The following is an 18,886-nucleotide window of genomic DNA, read 5'->3' as shown; positions in this document are numbered from 1 at the left end:
AGATTTTGGAGCATCGTGAATAGACCTCTTTTTGAAAGGGACAGAGCTGAGGATTTGGGCACTAATATAACGGAAGAGAAATGGGTGTCTCACTTCAGCAGTATTTTTAAAAGTGCCTCAACCTTACCCCGGCTGCAAGCGAGAATTCAGAATAAGGACATGGTTGTATTTACCCGAAGAGAAGTGGAGGAACGCATCGCCAGTCTCTTGTGTAATAAGACACCTGGTCCGGATGGTATTTCACTGGACCTCTTTAAATCTAATCCCTCCCTTTGGGCATCAATCTCGGTGGCAGTGCTTAATGCCGCTGCTAAGGAAGAATGTCCAGAGTCATGGGGTATCTCCACAATTGTACCGGTGTTTATAAAGGGAGAACGTAACAGTACTATGATTTATAGACCGATCTCCCTTATCGACTCTGTGGTTAAGGTTTTAGGCGGAGGCGTATTAAATAGATTGGCGGCCTGGACGGAAGAAAATAAGATTCTTTCTGATATTCAGTATGGGTTCTGCCCAGGTCACTCTACCATGGCACAATGCCTTAATCTCTATCTGATCCTCGGAAAGTACACTGTTGCCCACCAGGGGACAATGTACATGGCCTTCATGGATCTTTCCTCCGCTTTTGACTGTGTCAATCGGGGGAAGATGTGGCAGTCCATGAGGGCCATGGGGTTGGAGGCAAATCTGGTGGACTTTCTGATGGATTTGCATAGAGACGCCAAGGCAAATATCAGATTCGCTCAGGACTTGAGGGTCACTAGGGACTTCAGCACAGAAAGGGGTGTACTGCAGGGGTGCATTTTAGCCCCGTTTCTCTTTAACTTCTATATCAACGACTTAGATAAGACCTTGATAGAAACTGGGGCTGACTTCCCATATATGGGACACAGGGGCCTGCCCGTCTTGCTTTATGCAGACGATGCGGTTCTCCTGGCACGTACCCCTTAAAGCTTACAGATTTTGCTTGACACCTTTTGGAGGTTTATGGCCGATCGAGACCTGGCCATAAACAATTCAAAATCCTATGCAATGCAAGTCGGGTTGCGCCCCAAGAGGCAGTACAACTTTAAGGTGAACAGAGAAAAAGTGCCTGTAACATCAACTTTCTCCTACTTGGGTGTCCTATTGGATGACTGTCTGGATTGGGGCCCTCTACATAAGAAGAAAAGGGGGGAGGTGTCTAGGACTAAAGCAGCGATTTTTAATTTTGCAACTAAAATGGCCAAGCGCCCAATGGCGGCGATGTTAAAAATGTATCAAGCAAAGAGTTATCGATTGCCAGCTATGGCAGCGAATTATGGGGTTATACAGGTTTGGAGGGTATTCAGGTGGCAGAAATTATTTTTTTAAACAGCTTCTGGGGGTTCCTACAGGGACCTCGAACTTAATAGTTCATGAAGAGTCTGGACTAACATTCATTTGCGATATTCTGGCTATGCGCCCATTGCTTTTATGGCTCAAATGTTGGCTGAATGAAGATCTTGGCCTTACTCAAGAGTTACTGAAAGAGATTTTGAGCCTGGATCACATGATTGAAATACCCTAGTTAAAGTATTTAAAGGGTTGCTTTAGAGAGTTGGGGCGTCCAGACCTTTTTTTAATACCTGATCGTATTACTAGAGCAGATGTGGCTTTTGTGAAGCAATCTTTTACTGTGCGAAAGAAATTAAAAAGAGATGAGATGGAACTGTCACAAAATAGCGTCCGTAAGCAAGTGATGCTTAAATCCACCCTAGATATGGAGCCATATCTCTTGTGGCCTTTGTCGGCTCACGAGCGCTTTTTACTGATCAGGTTCCGATTGGATTATTTCCATCTTTTACTTGCTGTACCGAAGGGGAGCCACAAAGTACAAGTGTTAGCACGCTGTAGCTGCGACAATATGTCTCCACAGGATCTCCTGCACTTTGTGTTTTTCTGTAGTTTTTATGAAGCCCCTCTGAGGCTCTTTTTAAAATCATTTTTAAAAAAGTTACATTTTTACAGGTTCCCCCGCTCTCTATTTTTAACAATTATTAAAGCCAAAATGTATCCCATTCGTGGTTGGTTTCCTGAAATGTTCTCTAAGGTACAGAAACTGTTCGGAACCCTAAAAGTTAGATGCTGTATTTTATTAATTACATTTTTTAATTCCGACAATGTGGTGTCCTTATCCTTTTATAATTTTTGTATATAAATTGGGATATTTGTATAGTATGTCCAGATATATATATACATGTGTTTTGTACATTTTTAAGATGAACTGTAACTTTTTATGGTTTTCTATCATGTAAACCGAATAAAGTATTTTGAATGAATGAATGAATGAACTACTTTCCACAGATCATAAGTTTGGGATGGACAACTAACTCCTCTCCAGATGCCCGATGCAAGATGGATCAACCAGTCACGTCCAACATACAATGTTTCAAATGGAACATCTATAATTGAGACTTTGTTGCACATGCAAAGGCGATTATTTTGAGAAGCGAGATGATAGAGAATCACCAAGATAAACCTTGAATATCCAGAAATGAGAACCTATCATAGACTATTTCACTGAAAAATGTCCACTGGCCACAAACACATGTTGGAAATTAAATGATACTTCACCTGGCAGGCAATGGTTAACCAGCACCCCTAACCTTCAAACATCCCTTCAAAACAAAGATATCAAGCAATAAAAAATAAAATAAATCAGGGCTTGATAATCATCCAACTCAATTCAAAGTGCAATCCATGAAAAAGCAATATAAACGTGCAATTTGGATAGCAATATCCACACATCAAACACTCCAGTGGCTAAAGTTGCATCATATTTGCAAGAACAACGATATAAAGGCCTTCTGGGATTTCATAAACAAACTTACAAACGGCCCATATAGAGCCAACAGCGCCAAAATAAATGAGCAAACATGGATTAAGCATATCACAGCACTGTATGAAACCATAACATCACTGCAAGAAATGCCACTCGTGACCAAATCGGCCCACAGGGCAAATCTCCCCTTCAACATTAAGCACTTACACAAAATAATAAGCAAAGTATAAATGGATAGGGCCTAGTGTTGAATGCTCAGCCTAACTCACTTTTTAAAACCGAGCCTGAGTTATGGACCTCCACTTTGACAGCGTTGTTTTCTGAATGTTGAACAACCTGAGAAGTGTTGGACTCCTGGTGAGGCAGTATCCGGCACCCCATTTTTTTGAGAATGGTAGTCATGGGGATCCAAAGAACTACACTCATAACTCTACTGCAAAAGGAAATACCATTTTGTGCGAGGAGGCCAAGGAGAATCTCAAAGCATGGGCCGATTCCTTGAATAATATCAGTATCACCTGGGTCAAGTCTAAGACCTGGGGAGTACTGCATGTAAACAAGACCGAACTGAATCCCACAATTGTATTCTGGGGGAGGACTGACGTCTACAATCTCATGTATGTACCAGGGCTCCTTCAATGCAGGCGCTATAGCTAACTTTTTTCCTTCCCTCCAACAGATTGCTGTTAACTGCTGCAAAGAACCCAGGGCGTGCTGGACTCTTCATTTGGCTGGGTGTCTATTAGTCAGGACTGAGGCCGTCAGCGCTCTCCCGACTCGAAAGACTGCAGGTGGAGGCGGGTTGAGCATCAAGCAGAATAGCTGCTCCAGACAGCTGCCGCCCCCAACTGAAGTCACTACACAAGTTGAAGGTAACACGACACTCAAAAGTAAGCAGATGTTGGGGACAGTAAATTGTCAAGACTACTATTCTTACAGGTACTAGGAAAAAATAGGGGTAGTGCCCAAATTACCCTCATGTACATGAGCACATGACATCAAAAAGATGTATACAAATACAAAGGAGCACAGAGGGGTCGATTCAGTATTTATTTGTAATCCAGGTTAAATTAAAAACCCAGATATATCCAAAAATGAATTTTTTTTAAGGAATGAATACACAAATTACAATCACACATATATATATATATACATATATATCAAACAACTAGGTGGAGCACACAAAAATCAACAAATGATTATATACAACGAGAGTACCTTCACTTGCACTCAATCTTTCAATATAATACAATATACAACATATACATTACATATACATATTTACACACAAATATCACAACAACACAGCCCTACAAAAATACAAGCATTTGTAATGCAATAGGTCTCGCAAGTGCGAGATTTTGAGCTATTGGCTTTGTAAATGACAATGCCTTTTATTTATGTGTTTAAAAAACCTGCAATAGTAAAGGCATTGTCATTTACAATGCCAATAGGTCAAAGTTTCTAAAATGTGAGACCAATTGCATTGCAAATGCTTGTTATGAGAGTAACAAGAGAGTGGAAGGGAAGAAGTATGTGATTTGAATCCGGTCTTGAATGGCAATCTGTGTATGGGCAACTGAAAGTAATCCATAGTCAACATTCCCTGTAAGAGAGCCATAAAGCTCAGTTTCTAGGCAAGAGGCATTAACCACACATAAGAACTGCTAAGTTTCAGATACATCAAGACATCAAAGGGGCAGTTCACCCATTTCAATTCCTTAGGAGTCACAGGAAATGCATTTCATTGTGCAGCACTGCACAGCATTTCTTTCAAATCCTCTACACATGAAAGGTGTGTGCTACCCCTTTCCTTTCAATATATCGTTGAGCGGTCTTAATTTATTACTGAAAAGGATGGCCCATCTTAGGCATTTTGAACCCCTTATTTTAAAACAAAAGTGGGTATTATACAGAATTCTTGTTGACCTCAAATAACTTTTCCTTGTTACGCCTCAGAGTAGGATCTTGCTCCCGGACCTTTAAAACTTGGGCTCCACAGAGAGCCGGTTGTGCTCAGAGACAATCGCATTTGCATTCTCAGTCAAACAGAATGAACCTCCACAAAAGCGTAGAATCAAAATTTATCACAGCCTTGATAGCCCACTGCATTTATAACACAAGCATTTGCAATGCAATAGGTCTCGCATTACTAAAGTTTGAGATATTGTCATTGCTAATAATAATGCAACACCGATAGCAATAGCTATTGCATTGCATTTTTGCATGCGCGCTGCTACAGACGCGACCTAAAAATTAGCTGAAACACTGGCGAGGAGAGAGGGAGAAGAGAGAATTGAAGGCATTAGTGACGAGGCAGAGGGGATACAGGGCGAAGGAATGAAAGGCTCTAAATGAGGATAGCTGTGACGTGGGGCCTGGGTGCTCCTTCACTGTGAAGCTTGTTTCAGCAGCAGAGCAAATATACAGCGGGCCGTGCTGCAAACAAGGGAACACTTTTTTTAAAGGTACATAGTGATGACGTGATTTGCCCAGAATCGCAGGATGTTGAGACGCCGCCAAGAATCAAACCTGGTTCCCCAGTGCCTTAATTGCCAGCTTTGGCCACTATGCCACATCCTCTCCCAACACAGGAAGCCTCGGGACCAAACATGCCATCCATGCCTCAAGGGCAAAAGTAACAGCCCTTTGATTGTGAAAATACTGCCCAGAGGCTGGTGGGAGAACTCGGAGGCGGGAGGAGGCAATTAAAAGACGCAATATACAACCAGTTTTAACTGCTCCACAGAAATAGTAGAATATATTCCTGGAAGGAAAGCAGGAAAGCCCGCACACTCATGTATCCTGTATATGTCATCGTTAATAGAAATAGTCTAATTGCCACTACCTATGATATTTTTCATACTAGCCATTTCTAAGGTTAATAGTGTACTTGGTAATATTGCTACTATGGTGCATATATGTTATCTTTAAGGTTCATGTTATATTCGGCAATACATCAGCAATGCCACATACAGTTCTTGTGTAAATGTAATGCTCTCTTTAGCAGGAGCTCTTAATGCCTCATACATCTCATCACTAATAAAAGTGCTCTAATTACAACATCCCTGCTATATACCTTCTGTAATATTATTTATCTACTTAGCATCATCTACATTCATGAACTTTAGCTGTTTTGCACACAATAGGAATACACATTTACATATAAAATGCAAAATATAGGCGAACATGATCACAAACAGGTCGTGCAAAACGCTTTCAATTATTCATTACAAAAACTAAAAGTACTATCAGTTTCACTTTTACTTTTGTGACCTCTTCTGTGATCCGGATGTCTTTAATTACCATTTTGTTACTTTGCCCTTGCATTCTTATTTGTTTCTTTTTCTAATGTTCTTCCTCCTTGTAATTAATTACGTTGTCATCTTCGAAAAGTCTAATTATCGTTTTTGGGTTCTACTTTGCCAGTCCATTATTACTTGTTTAAATGTGCCTCTGCTCCTCTCCGAGTTGCTCCTCGTTAGCCTACCTCCCATTCAAAATTGGCAAACTCATCTACCTCCGGTAACCTGCCCCAGCCCCTGTGTGCGGGCTTTCCTGCTTTCCTTCCAGGAATATATTCTACTATTTCTGTGGAGCAGTTAAAACCTTCTTCTCTAGTCAGTCTCACCCAGACTTAAAACCCTGCCCTTCAGTTCAGAAAGCGTGCATCGGTTAGGAGAAACGAGTAAAACCTGCGAGACACCAAAGTAGTTGTCCACAAACACAATGCTCATTTTTTAGATGCTACGCACCAAAAACCGGGGGGGGGGCCTGGGGGGGAGGGTGCTAAAATTACGAAAAGGCGCTTAAGTCAAGGTCAGACTACTCAAGAAGCCTAAAAACATGCAGGGAGAGCTGTATCACAGGTCGAAAAGTCAATGAAGATAACATCGCCCTCAAGGAGCAGCGCCAGCTGCCAATGCGCAGTTGAGGCAATCAGAAAATACTACGTATGACACCGGCTGGCTTCTGGGCACTAGGACCTTCAATATGAAGTCTGTAAACCAAACACCTAGAAGGGGCTCTCTGTGGGTGAATAACTCAAACGTTTGGAGGTTCCAAGAACTGATGAGGAGCATCACAGCTCTAGAATGGAAAATGGGCCCACTCAAGTCAAAATTCAGATTTACTCATGTTCCCATAAATATACATGCACAAGCGCTTACTGCAGTGAACGAGGACTATTAAATTGTAACTGCCCTAACCCGTTTTTTCCCCATCTGCTACTGACTGGTACTTTACGTCCTTCTTACATCTTCCATCCCCAGTGGTTTACCACCAAGGCCTCTGGTCGCAGTAACAATGCACTGCTGCCGGCTGTTGCGGCAACATGCAGCTTTCTGAAAATCCATCTTAACATAACATTCAACTGGCCGCATTTTCTCCGCACAATTCTGGGCTTTCTGCAGCTTACGCTCCGATGCAAGAGTGAATAGATTAGTGTGTGGTCCAGTTTCCAAATGATTGCGGCGGAGGTCACCAATTTATGGCGATGAAAGGCATAGCCTCAAAGTACACAAACCCCTTTCAAAAGTGCCTTCCAGTTAGCTGGGAGTTACTGTTTTCTATTAAACTAAGTTCGCCTGATGGAAGGAAATGGAAAAATACAGGAACTACATCTGTCGCCCTTTAAGTACAAAGTTAAACACATCCCAAAGCAATCCTCAAAGTTTCATGATCTAAGTTGACGTTTGCAAAGTTTTTCCGCACACTGCGAAACGTTTCTACGCATTAGCACTTCATTTTAATTTGTGGCTTTTTGTCTGCAAATTTACTCTGAGGCGAAATTTTTCTCAGCACAACGGCAAATGTATGCAGAATTTTTGTATTCAAGTTTACTTTTATGCAACACATTTTTGAAACGTCAACATTGTTGGGCAAATGCTGGAGAATCACAAGTTGCAAATCTATAACATTTCATTTCATATTGCAACATTTTCGCTAGGACTTCGAGTAAGCCACAAAAGAAAACTTGGCCTTTTCGCATGCTCCCTACTTTGAGTCCGATCCTTGGCTTGGGCAGGTCCCTGCCTCCTGCTCCCTCGCAGAGCCCGGGCAGACAGACAGCACGTCAGCCGGCCAGACAGTCCTAAAACACATACTGTACCAATCTCATCACTCCTGGGCAGAGGAAAGCTGAATGCCTCGATTCATCCCGGCTTTGAACTGAGTGTAAAATCACTGGAGGAGCCGCACAATCTTTGCAGGAAAAAGATTCCCCCCGCGAGCCCACCGGAAGAGGATGCAGGTGTCAGTAGATCAGGCCTTCATCAGCGTCAGCATCCGGAGCCAGCCCCAGACCCGCCTGCACATGCTGAGCAGAGAGGGGAAGGGCACCCTCCGGGATAGGACCGGCGAGGAGGGCACGGGGGCAGAGGTGCGGCAGAGGGACTGGAAAGGACAGGGCCGGAACTGGCCGAAGGGAGAGGACACGGACTACTGACGACAGAGGGCCTTCTATTTCTACTGGAAGTTACATAGTGGGGCTTCGAGAATTAACACTAGAACTTGAAATGTAAAAAAAAAATAAAAGGCAAAAATACTGAACATGCATAGTAACGGAAGCCAAAAAAGTAATTCACAATATACCCATCCACTGCTTTAACCATGTGTAGTCATAATTTATAATTTCTCAACAATCATAAGGACAATAGAGAACCAGCACCGCCTCTCCCCTACCTCCTCCACCGCCGAGGAACGGGCAGTAATGACGGCAAAAACGCAAAACAAAAAAAAAACGGGGCGGAAACATATACTGAATCCCGCCCCTCCAGGACTCCCTGCCCTGCCTCATGGTTGCCAAGGCAATATTTCTGAAAATATTGTCGTGCTACCGTAAGGCAGGTCATGGAGTCCTCGAGAGGTGGGATCCAGAGCAGACAAATCTGCTAAACAGGAGCTTTTTCCAATGGCAGGCCTCAGTTTTGAGAGGCCTGCCAATGGAAAAAGGGGGTGTGGTTTCACGTAGTACTGAAATCCCCCTGTTCACAATAGGTCTTTAATAAGGGCTGCACAATAGGTCTTTGCCTGCAGCAGGGCCATGCCCTGCAATGCAGGCTTCGACCTAAAAAACCAAACAAAATTACACAAAAACACATATATCTATGTGGGCATTCCTGAATTTCAATGCTACATTCCCAGGTAGTTCTATGTAACAGCGCCAGGGGAAACCAATTACCCTAAATTAATGATTTCAACCGGCGCTTATGCTACAATCTAGCACAAATTCACATTTGAAACGGACTCCTCCACAGAATGTCTACTATTCTTACAGGGTCAGGACAGTATGGGACACAGACTGTTCTCTCGGTCACCGAACAAAGTAGGTGTTCAAAGCCCAGCAACTGAGTCTGCGCTGGTCTAGATTTCCCCAAGTATTACTGAAGACATAGAACGGAGAAGCATTGTGGGACGCTACAATAATTATGCATGCATTACGTATTATTTATTTGTGAAGTATTAAGTTGATGGGTAAAAAGTGGAATCGGCACAGAAAATATGTATTGCTTTGAGCCAATTAGCTTACAGGAAAATAACTTTAAAGCTTTATTGGCAACTTATTAGAGTGATGACAGTCTACAGACAACGGAAAATCGCCACATAGAAGTGAGATGGGGTTCAGAATACACTGGAAGTACAGAGGAGTTGAGTACTGATAGGTTTAGGCGGGCGCCGTCTAACAATGTACAAAACTCATGTAGCAGAGTTAACACAGTGTGTATGAGAGCACAGGAAGAAAGCTATGCTATCCGAACCGCCCCTCACATGATCATCTCGTGTAACCTGTCAAAGCTGATCTAACCCATCCAAGGAAATTACAGACACATAGAATCCTCTCTCCTTCCTCTTATAACCTCACCCTTAAATACCAAACCCGGCCAATACAAATCACTCTCTGCTCCCGCCCTGTCCCTCTCCCTCTTACTCTGTGAGCCGTCATCTATGCGGTCGAACTCCCAGTCCGGTGAGAGTGTCTCCACTACCGCCATGACTCCAGAGCAGCCTCTGCCTCTGACGCTAGCAAGGGGCGTGTACGTGTTGACGTCGCGCAGCACCAGCCACTATTCATTCCGCTATCATTTCAGGAACAAGAAGGGAAACGCCGAGAAGCCTTTTGTGTCCTGTGTTGCTCTGTCACAGGTGACCCGGAAACCCTAAACTACACAAGAGCCGATATTACAGCTGACTTGCGCATCTTGATATTTTTTTTAATAATGCCAGAGCAAGGAAAACAGAAAGAGAGAAGGAATGAAAGACGACAAGAAAATGAAGGGAAGAAAGGAGGCAAGACCGAAGGAAAGAAAAAGGCAAGAATGAAAGAAGGAACTAAAGAAAAAAATTAAGAAAGAGAGGAGAGAGAAGCAAGCTACCAAGTTTTTCAGATTGCTTATGTGTGCCATTTCAATGCTTTCAGCATGTGTATGAGTCACATTCTATTGCAAAAATGCGACACTTAGAGTAACACTTTCTTGTAAGTAAAACTAAGTAATGAAGACAATGTTAAGAGGGGCGTAGCTTGTCAGTAAGATAGGGGGGTGCGAGCTTCAGATTTGTCGATGGCATATAATGTTAAAATACATTACACGACGAGAAGGGCGCATGAGAGGGGCTTAAAGGGCAGTGGACAGGAAACAAATGCAGATTGGTAGGGGTACTAAGTGAGAGAAAAGAGAAAACACATTTTGAAAAATAGCCAAAATTCTGGAAGACTTTAAAAACAGAGAGAGAAAAAAGTGTGTGCGTTTTTGTCTGTGTGTAGGTACAAATTCCCGTTGACATCCGACAAACAGAACCTCACTACCGGACTGAAAGCACCTGTACCCAACACATTAGCAGAAAATACATTCATTAGGGGGTTTAACACCCCCCTGAAGCTACACCCCTGCATGTAAAGAGGTAAATATCCAACACAAATCTTATTTGAGCAATGAGAGGTTCAACAATGTCCCTAAATTGTTGCATACCCTCAAAATGGAAGGTCAGAAACCTACCTGGTAGTTGATGCACATGCTGGAGGCTCTATCGGTAGCCTAGTCACACACTTGGCTCATCATAAAATAGCACAGAGGGTTAAAGCACAAAGTCTAACAAGCAGGTCACACATTAATATTTATGTAGGCAGCTCAGTGGGTTACTGCACTTGCTACAGTGATGTTTCTGCTATCAGCCGGTTACAAGTTATTATCATTGTAATACAGCTCAGTGAGTTCGGTGCTACATGGAAACTGAAATGCATGAGCTTAGAATGTTACTGTTTTTTCCTCCCTCTTTGATTATGCTAAGGTTGGTGAGTAGTAATAAATAATAATTTGTAAGCGCTATCAATAGACACACAAGCATATCTTCACACAAATTCATGTATTAATTAGCTACAAATCATAAAAGTTAATTGCCAATTTATAGAAGATGTTCAAAACCATAGTGTGATGAATTCTCTGGACCCAGTAAACAGACCCACCTTTATCCTGCTGATACCTGTGTGCGGTTGAAAAACACATCTCACTTCTAAATGTCACATATGGTTAGTTTTCATTTATCTGATCAGTTTAACCCTTGATCAGATAACCCTGTCTGCAATGGTAAAAACTGTGTTTAGGTCTCGCCTGAGCTACCGTATGCGCTGTCTGACGAGACATTTAGTGAGTGGGCTTTAAAAAGCCTACCACAGCTTTTTGTGTGGCCTAGAGCGTGCGGTTACGCGCACAGTTATGAGCAGAGGCGCCATCTGTCTTTTCTCTCTCGTTATTTCTCATAAAGCGCATTGCTTGTGGCACGCGATCAATTTCACTTTCGTGGCCGCACGGCCCGCCCCTTCACTTCTTAGTCATCCTCCCTGTCGTCTTCTGTTCCCTGTGTGCTCCCTCTGGATGCACACCCCCAAGTTCTGTGTACTTCTCACCCACCTCCCTTCTCGCTGTGCTGTACTTGCCCATGTGTACTTCTTCCCTGCTTCCTGTGTTGCTGTCACTTTCATGTGCTGCTCGCTGTCATGCGCGCTTTACCCATGAGCTGCGTGCTTTACTCTCTCCTGCTCCCTGCCCCCGGTCTGTGTTCTTCTTGCAATTTCCGCTTCTCCCCGACTGAAAGAAGCACCAGCCACCTTCCAAATGCTCAAGAAGATAGCCTTAGAAGACTTGAGTTAAAATAGGGGATGTCTTCTGTCACTGAATGCTCTTTACAGTTGTAGCTGCTTCCCCTCCTCGCTCTGCATCAGCAAGCCTCACTTTAAGATCAGCCCCCTCATCTGTCCACATAAAAAAATGCGCAGCAAGACCCTATCATGATCTGAGCTCAGGAAAGCAAAAGCCTATTCAAAATCCACGCACGGATATATATGAACACATTGTTTCACGAATAAAATGAATCCGCTTTGAGTTACGCTGCATACGCTGAAGGGGGCTATCCAATCAAAAGTAAAAAAGCTTGCCGTCTTAAATCATCAACAATTTCCAGCACTATAGGTTTGGATTGTGTATTAAATGACGTATTGCTGCGCTGTAAAATACATTGTGATGACATTCACTAGATATCCCCTATTAAACAAGAGTCACCTCTCACTTCTGTCTCTACCTCTCTGTGCCCTACTCTCTGGTTTTTCCCACTGTGTCTGTCTCTGCCTTTTTCAAATGTCGGTCTGTCTCTGCACGAACCTCAGTCTCTGCCGCTCTCTATATTCCAGAGATTCTTTCTTTACCTGTTTGTTTCTTCTGTGTCTGTTTCTATCTTTTCCACAGAGACTGCATCTCTATCTTTTCACAACATGCCTCTGCCTATCTCTGTGCCCCAGTTTCTCTGGCTTTTATACTGCACATATCTGTCTGTCTCTTGTCTGCTTTTCCACTCTCTCTCTTCTAGTGACAGTTTCTGCCTCTCTCTCATGCCCCAGTCACTGCCTCTCCCTTTATCTCTCATTTATGGCTGTGGCGCGCCCACCAGAGACATATTTCTGAGCAGCTGAACTGCACTCTCATGCAACTACTTCAAGTCGCACAAACAACAACAACCTGTGCTGGGGTTAGCACCACTAAACAGGCAGAATACTCTTGTCTCAAAATAAGGGGCAATTTATATTTCTTGATTTGTCGATTTGGCACTTTAGTTTGAAAATAATTAGGAAAGCAGCGATTCAATACAAATGCAATAAAAGCATGAGGTGCAAGGTCAATTCAATTCAATTCCAATGATTTATATAGCGCGCTACATACCCAGAGGGTCTCAAGGCGCTTGGAGAAGGGTGGGGAATTACTTGTCGAATATCCAAGTTTTAAGTTGCTTTCTGAATGCTAGGTGGTTCTGAGTGAGGCGAAGGTGAGTGGGAAGTGAGTTCCAGGTTTTGGCTGCCAGGTAGGAGAAGGATCTTCCTCCCATGGTGGTTTTGTTGATGCGAGGTACAGCAGCAAGGGCTTGGTGGGAGGAGCGTAGCTGGCGGGAGGGGGTGTAGAAGGAAAGTCGTGTGTTGAGGCATTCGGGTCCAAGTTCGTAAAGTGCTTTGTGTGCGTGGGTTAGGAGGCGGAATGTTATCCTCTTATTGACGGGGAGCCAGTGGAGGTTTTTCAGGTGACCAGAAATGTGGTCTTTATGCAGAATGTCTAGTATGAGTCTGGCTGATGCGTTCTGGATGCGTTGGAGTTTTTTCTGAAGTTTTGCGGTGGTACCGGCGTATAGGGTGTTTCCGTAGTCCAAGCGGCTTGTAACCAGTGCGTGGGTGACCGTTTTTCTAGTTTCGGTGGGGATCCAGCGAAATGTTTTTTTGAGCATGCGAAGGATGTTGAAGCAAGATGAAGAAACGGCGTTGACCTGTCTGGTCATCGAGAGTGAGGAGTCCAGAATGACGCCCAGGTTCCGTGCGTGGTCCGTCGGGATGGGTGCTTTTCCAAGGGACTCTGGCCACCACGAGTCGTCCCAGGCGGAGGGGGAGGTACCTAGGATAAGGACTTCTGTTTTGTTGGAATTCAGTTTCAGACGGCTGAGCTTCATCCACTCGGCTACTTCTCTCATTCCTTTATGTAAGTTTGTTTTGGCGGTGTTAGGGTCTTTGGTGAGTGAGAGGATCAGTTGAGTGTCATCAGCGTAGGAGATGATGTTGAGGTTGTGTTGGTGTGCGATGGCCGCGAGGGGGCTCATGTATACGTTGAAGAGGGTGGGGCTGAGTGAAGATCCTTGTGGCACGCCGCAGATGACTTCAGTGGCCTCTGACTTGAATGGTGGGAGGCGGACTCTCTGGGTTCTTCCGGCAAGGAACGAGGTGATCCATTCCAGTGCTTTTCCTTGGATTCCTATGTTTCTGAGGCGTTGTAACAGGGTGCTATGACAGACTGTGTCGAAGGCTGCGGAGAGGTCGAGGAGGATGAGGGCGACTGTGTCTCCATTGTCCAGTAGAGTTCGAATGTCGTCTGTTGCTGCGATGAGTGCGGTCTCAGTGCTGTGTTTGGCTCGGAAGCCAGACTGTGAGGAGTCTAGGGATTTGTTGGTTTCGAGGAAGGCGGCGAGCTGGTTGTTGACAGCTTTCTCGATGACTTTGGCCGGGAATGGAAGGAGCGAGATGGGGCTGTAGTTTTTGAGTTGGGTGGGGTCAGCTGTGGGTTTTTTCAGAAGGGCGCTGAGTTCGGCGTGTTTCCAGCTTTCCGGGAAGGTGGCGGAGTTAAGGGAGCAGTTGATGACATCTCGGAGGTGGGGTGCGATGACGGAGTCAGCTTTGTTGAAGATGTGGTGAGGGCATGGGTCTGTGGGGGATCCTGAGTGGATGGAGTTCATCAGGCGGATGGTGTCCTCAGTGGAGATTGGGTTCCAGTCATTAAGGATGTTCAAGGGGGGTGGGGGTACGGCAGAAGGTAGGGTGGGTTGGTCTCCAGGATGGTTGTCAAAGCTGTTGTGGATGTCTGCTATTTTGTCGTGGAAGAACGAAGCTAGGGAGTCGCAAAGGGCTTGAGAGGGAGTGATGTCGTTGGAGTTGGCAGTGGGGTTGGTAAACTCTTTGACGATGTTGAATAATTCCTTGCTGTTGTGGGCGTTGTTATCAAGTCGGTCTTTGAAAGCGGCTTTCTTGGCGGTTCGGATCAGTTGGTGGTGTATGCGGATGGCGTTTTTGAACGCGTCCCTGGTGCTGGTATTTGGGTCTTTTTTCCATGTCTTCTCAAGGGAGCGACAGAGTTTCTTGGATTTCTTAAGATCATCGTTGAACCAGGGGGCGTTTTTGCTGCCTAGTTTGATTTGACGTTTTTTCAGGGGTGCTAGGCTGTCGGCGCTGTTGGTTAGCCATTGAGTGAAGTTAATGGCTGCTTGGTTGGGGTTCGAAGAGTGGGCAGGGGGGTTTTGAAGAAGCGATGAGGAGATCTGGTCGATGGTGATTTTGTTCCAGTTTCTTCGCAGAGTAGGTTGAGGATGGTTGTGGGTTGTGGTCTTTTTGTAGATAAAGTGAACGCAGCTGTGGTCCGTCCAATGGAGAGCTGTGGTGTGACTGAAGGAGATATGTTTGCTGGAGGTGAAGATAGGGTCGAGAGTGTGACCTGCGTGGTGAGTGGGGGTATTAACAAGTTGTTTGAGTCCGAGGTTGGCAAGATTGTCCAGCAGGGTAGTGGTGTTGCTGTCGTTGCTTTTTTCCAGGTGAAAATTGAGGTCTCCCAATAGAATGTAATCCTCGGAGGGGAGGGCGTGTGGGGTGATAAAGTCAGTGATGTCTTCACTGAATTGTGCACGGGGTCCTGGTGGCCTGTAGAGGAGGGTGCCTCTGAGTGTGGTCTTGGGGTCGGTGTGGATCTGGAAGTGAAGGTGCTCGGCGCTAGCGAGGTTGACGTCTGAGATGGTTGAGATGCGGATGGAGTTCTTATGGACGATAGCGATGCCTCCTCCTGTTTGCTTGGTGCGGTCTTTTCGGATGATCTTGTAACCTTCCGGGATGACAATGGTGATGTCTGGAGCTGAGGAGGCGTTCATCCATGTTTCTGTTAGGAAGGCGACGTCCGGAGAGATGGTGTCTAGTAGATTCCAGAGGTCGATGGCGTGCCTGTGGACCGAGCGGGTGTTGAGCAGGATGCATTTAAGGTGGTTGGTGTCAGGTCTCTGTTTGGTGTTAGTGGATGAGGAGTTGGTCTTGGTGCCGTCAAACTTGCAGGAGTTGCATGAGAAGGGTCCATGGGTGTGTCCGGGGGCGGCTTGGGCGCAGTTGGGGAGTCGGCCGGGGTTTAGGGCTAAGAGGGTGGAGGCGGCATATGTAATGCGGGTGGGGTGGGTAGGACGGGGGCCAGCAGTCTGGCGCTGGGCGCGGCCTTGGCGCGGACGAGCGTAGACGGGCTTACCTTTGGCGCACCTCCGGCGCGGCCGCTGCGCGTGGACGCTGCGCGTTGGGTTATCAGCCTTAAGTGGATAGTGGAGGGGGCGGAGCGTGGGAGGGTCAGCAGCTGGGAGGCGGTAGCGGGGAGGAGGGGCGGGCCAGGGAACACCTAAACAAAATGGAGGGTCAAAGGGAGAGCAAGGCAGGGGCAGCAGATGCCCCACGGCACCGGGGGCACAGACGAAGTCCCAGGAAGTAAATAAAGCCTCAGCAAGTGTCGCGCTCCAAAATACAGCAGAGCGAGCTTGCAATTTCAGGTGAGGTAGTATGTTCTAAAATCGTGCTACAATGCAGCTCAGTTATAATGTAAATACACAATGAGCACAAATGCACAGCCAAATGCACACTACAGAAGCGCGATGCCAGTTAAATATAATGCGGGTAAAAATAAGCAATCCAGTTAACGATACCACCAGCAAGCCAAAGCACGAGCTGGAGCTGGGATCAGGGAGCGTGGGGGGAGCGACCGTGCTGGAGCAGGTCCAGGCGATCACAGCACGTCACAGGAGGTAGGGAGCCCTCTATTCGTGGGTGGGAGGGGCAGCAGCTGGGAGGCTGTAGCGGGGAGGAGGGGCGGGCCAGGGAACACCTAAACAAAATGGAGGGTCAAAGGGAGAGCATGGCAGGGGCAGCAGATGCACCACGGCACTGGGGGCACAGACAAAGTCCCAGGAAGTAAATAAAGCCTCAGCAAGTGTCGCGCTGCAAAGTACAGCAGAGCGAGCTTGCAATTTCAGGTGAGGTAGTATGTTCTAAAAGCGCGCTACGATGCAGCTCAGTTATAATGTAAATACACAATGAGCACAAATGCACAGCCAAATGCACACTACAGAAGCGTGATGCCAGTTAAATATAATGCGGGTAAAAATAAGCAATCCAGTTAACGATACCACCAGCAAGCCAAAGCACGAGCAGGAGCTGGGATCGGGGAGCGACCGTGCTGGAGCAGGTCCAGGCGATCACCGATCACAGATTTGCTTGTTCTTAGGGTTGACACTGGAAAACACGTTGGCATTTGAACACAGTTCCCTAGTGCATAATTTGCCTGCTCAGGGGGTTAAGTTACATCATTTTCCCCAAACAATAGATAATTTTGGCATTTAAACGCAGCTACTTTAGAAACGTTAGCATATGTAACAAATAACTGCTTCCTTCTCAACCCTCCCAGCCTTTCTAAAACATATTTAATGTTTAGTTTGGATTTAGGCATCCCTCAGCACCAGCACAGCATCACCTCTGCACCAGTGCAACACCACCTCACTAACAGCGCAGCACTACCTCAGCATCAAGCAGCCCCATCACCCCTGCATTAGCAAAACAGCATCACTCAGCTACACCTCTGTACCAGCGCAGTATCTCCTAAGCACCAATCAACACCACCACAGCACAAGCACCATCTCAGCATCAGCATAGCACCACCTCTGAGTCAGTGTACCACCACCAAGTCAGCACCAGCGCAGTCCCACCACAATCCCAGCACAGCAGCAACTCCACACCAACGCAGCACCACTTCAGCAGTAGCACAGCCCCACCTCAGCACCAGTGCAACATCACTACAGCACCAGCGCAGCACCAACTCAGCATCACTCAGTGCCAGCACAGAATCACATGAGCATCACATCAGCATCATTCAGCACCACCTCAGTGTCACTCAGCACCACCTAAGCACTACCTCCTCACAAGCACATCATCATCTCAGCACCACCTCGGCATCAGCACTGCACCACCGCTGCATCAGCACAGCTCCATCTCTGCATCAGGACAGCAACAGATCAGCACAGCACCACCATATCATCAGTGGACCACCACCAGTGCAGCACCACCTGAGAACCAGCGCTGTGCCACCTCAACAATAACACAGCAGCACCTTAAAAACAGTAGCACAGCACCACCAGCGCACTACCAACTCAGCACCAGTGCAGCACCAGCTTCAGCGCAGCACCACCTGAGCACCAACACCCCCTCAGCAGCAACTCAGCACCAGTACAGTATCACTTCAGCACCAGCGCAGCACCAACTAAGCATCACTCAGCAACACCTGAGCACCAGCACAGCATCACCTGAGTACCACCAAAGCATCATTCAGCACCACCACAGCATCACTCAGCACCAACTCCGTACCAGCGCAGGATCTCCTCAGCACCACTCAACACCACCATAGCATCACCTCAGTATAAGTTCAGCACAGCACCACCTCCGAGTCAGTTCACCACCACCAATTCAGCAACCGTGCAGCTCCACCACAGCATCAGCACAGCACCACCTCAGGAGCAACTCAACACCAACGCAGCACTACTTCAGCAGTAGCACAGCACCACCTCAGCACCAGTGCAGCATCACCTGTGCATCAGGACAGCACCATATCAGTACAGCACCACCTCCTCATCAGTGAACCACCACCAGTGCAGTGCAACCACAACAATAACACTGCAACACCTCAAAAACAGAAGCTCAGCATCAGTGCACCACCAACTCGACACCAGTGCAGCACCAGCAGTAGTGCAGCACCACCGCAGCACCACTTCAGCATTAGAACATCACCTCAGCACCAGTATAGCTTCGCTTCAGCACCAACGCAGTCACACCAAATCATCATTCAGCACCACCTCAGTATCACTCAGTACCACCTCCGCAAAAAGCACACCACCACCTAAGCACCACCTCAGCTACAGCATCAGCGCAGCACCACCTCAGTGTAAGTGCAGCTCCACCTCAGCACAGCACCCTCTGAGCACCACCACAGCACCACG

The 18,886-nt window shown here is 46.2% G+C and overlaps 1 protein-coding gene across 1 annotated transcript in view; it reads right to left on the bottom strand.

Moving 5' to 3' along the window:
• The window catches only part of WASHC4 (WASH complex subunit 4), a 975,954-nt gene extending 966,119 nt beyond the window's left edge, over positions 1 to 9,835 (bottom strand). The window contains exon 1 of the mRNA XM_086919270.1: positions 9,732 to 9,835. Within this exon, the coding sequence (XP_086775396.1) occupies positions 9,732 to 9,795 (64 nt within the window). The 5' untranslated portion in view covers positions 9,796 to 9,835. The remainder of the gene's footprint in view (positions 1 to 9,731) is intronic.
• Between the last annotated feature and the right edge of the window lie 9,051 nt (positions 9,836 to 18,886).

Source organism: Lissotriton vulgaris, chromosome 1_1 (genome assembly GCF_964263255.1).
Source record: "Lissotriton vulgaris chromosome 1_1, aLisVul1.2, whole genome shotgun sequence".
Taxonomy (NCBI): Eukaryota; Metazoa; Chordata; class Amphibia; order Caudata; family Salamandridae; genus Lissotriton; species Lissotriton vulgaris.
Note: the sequence above shows the minus strand (reverse complement) of the source record. Positions and strands in the feature narration are given on the sequence as shown.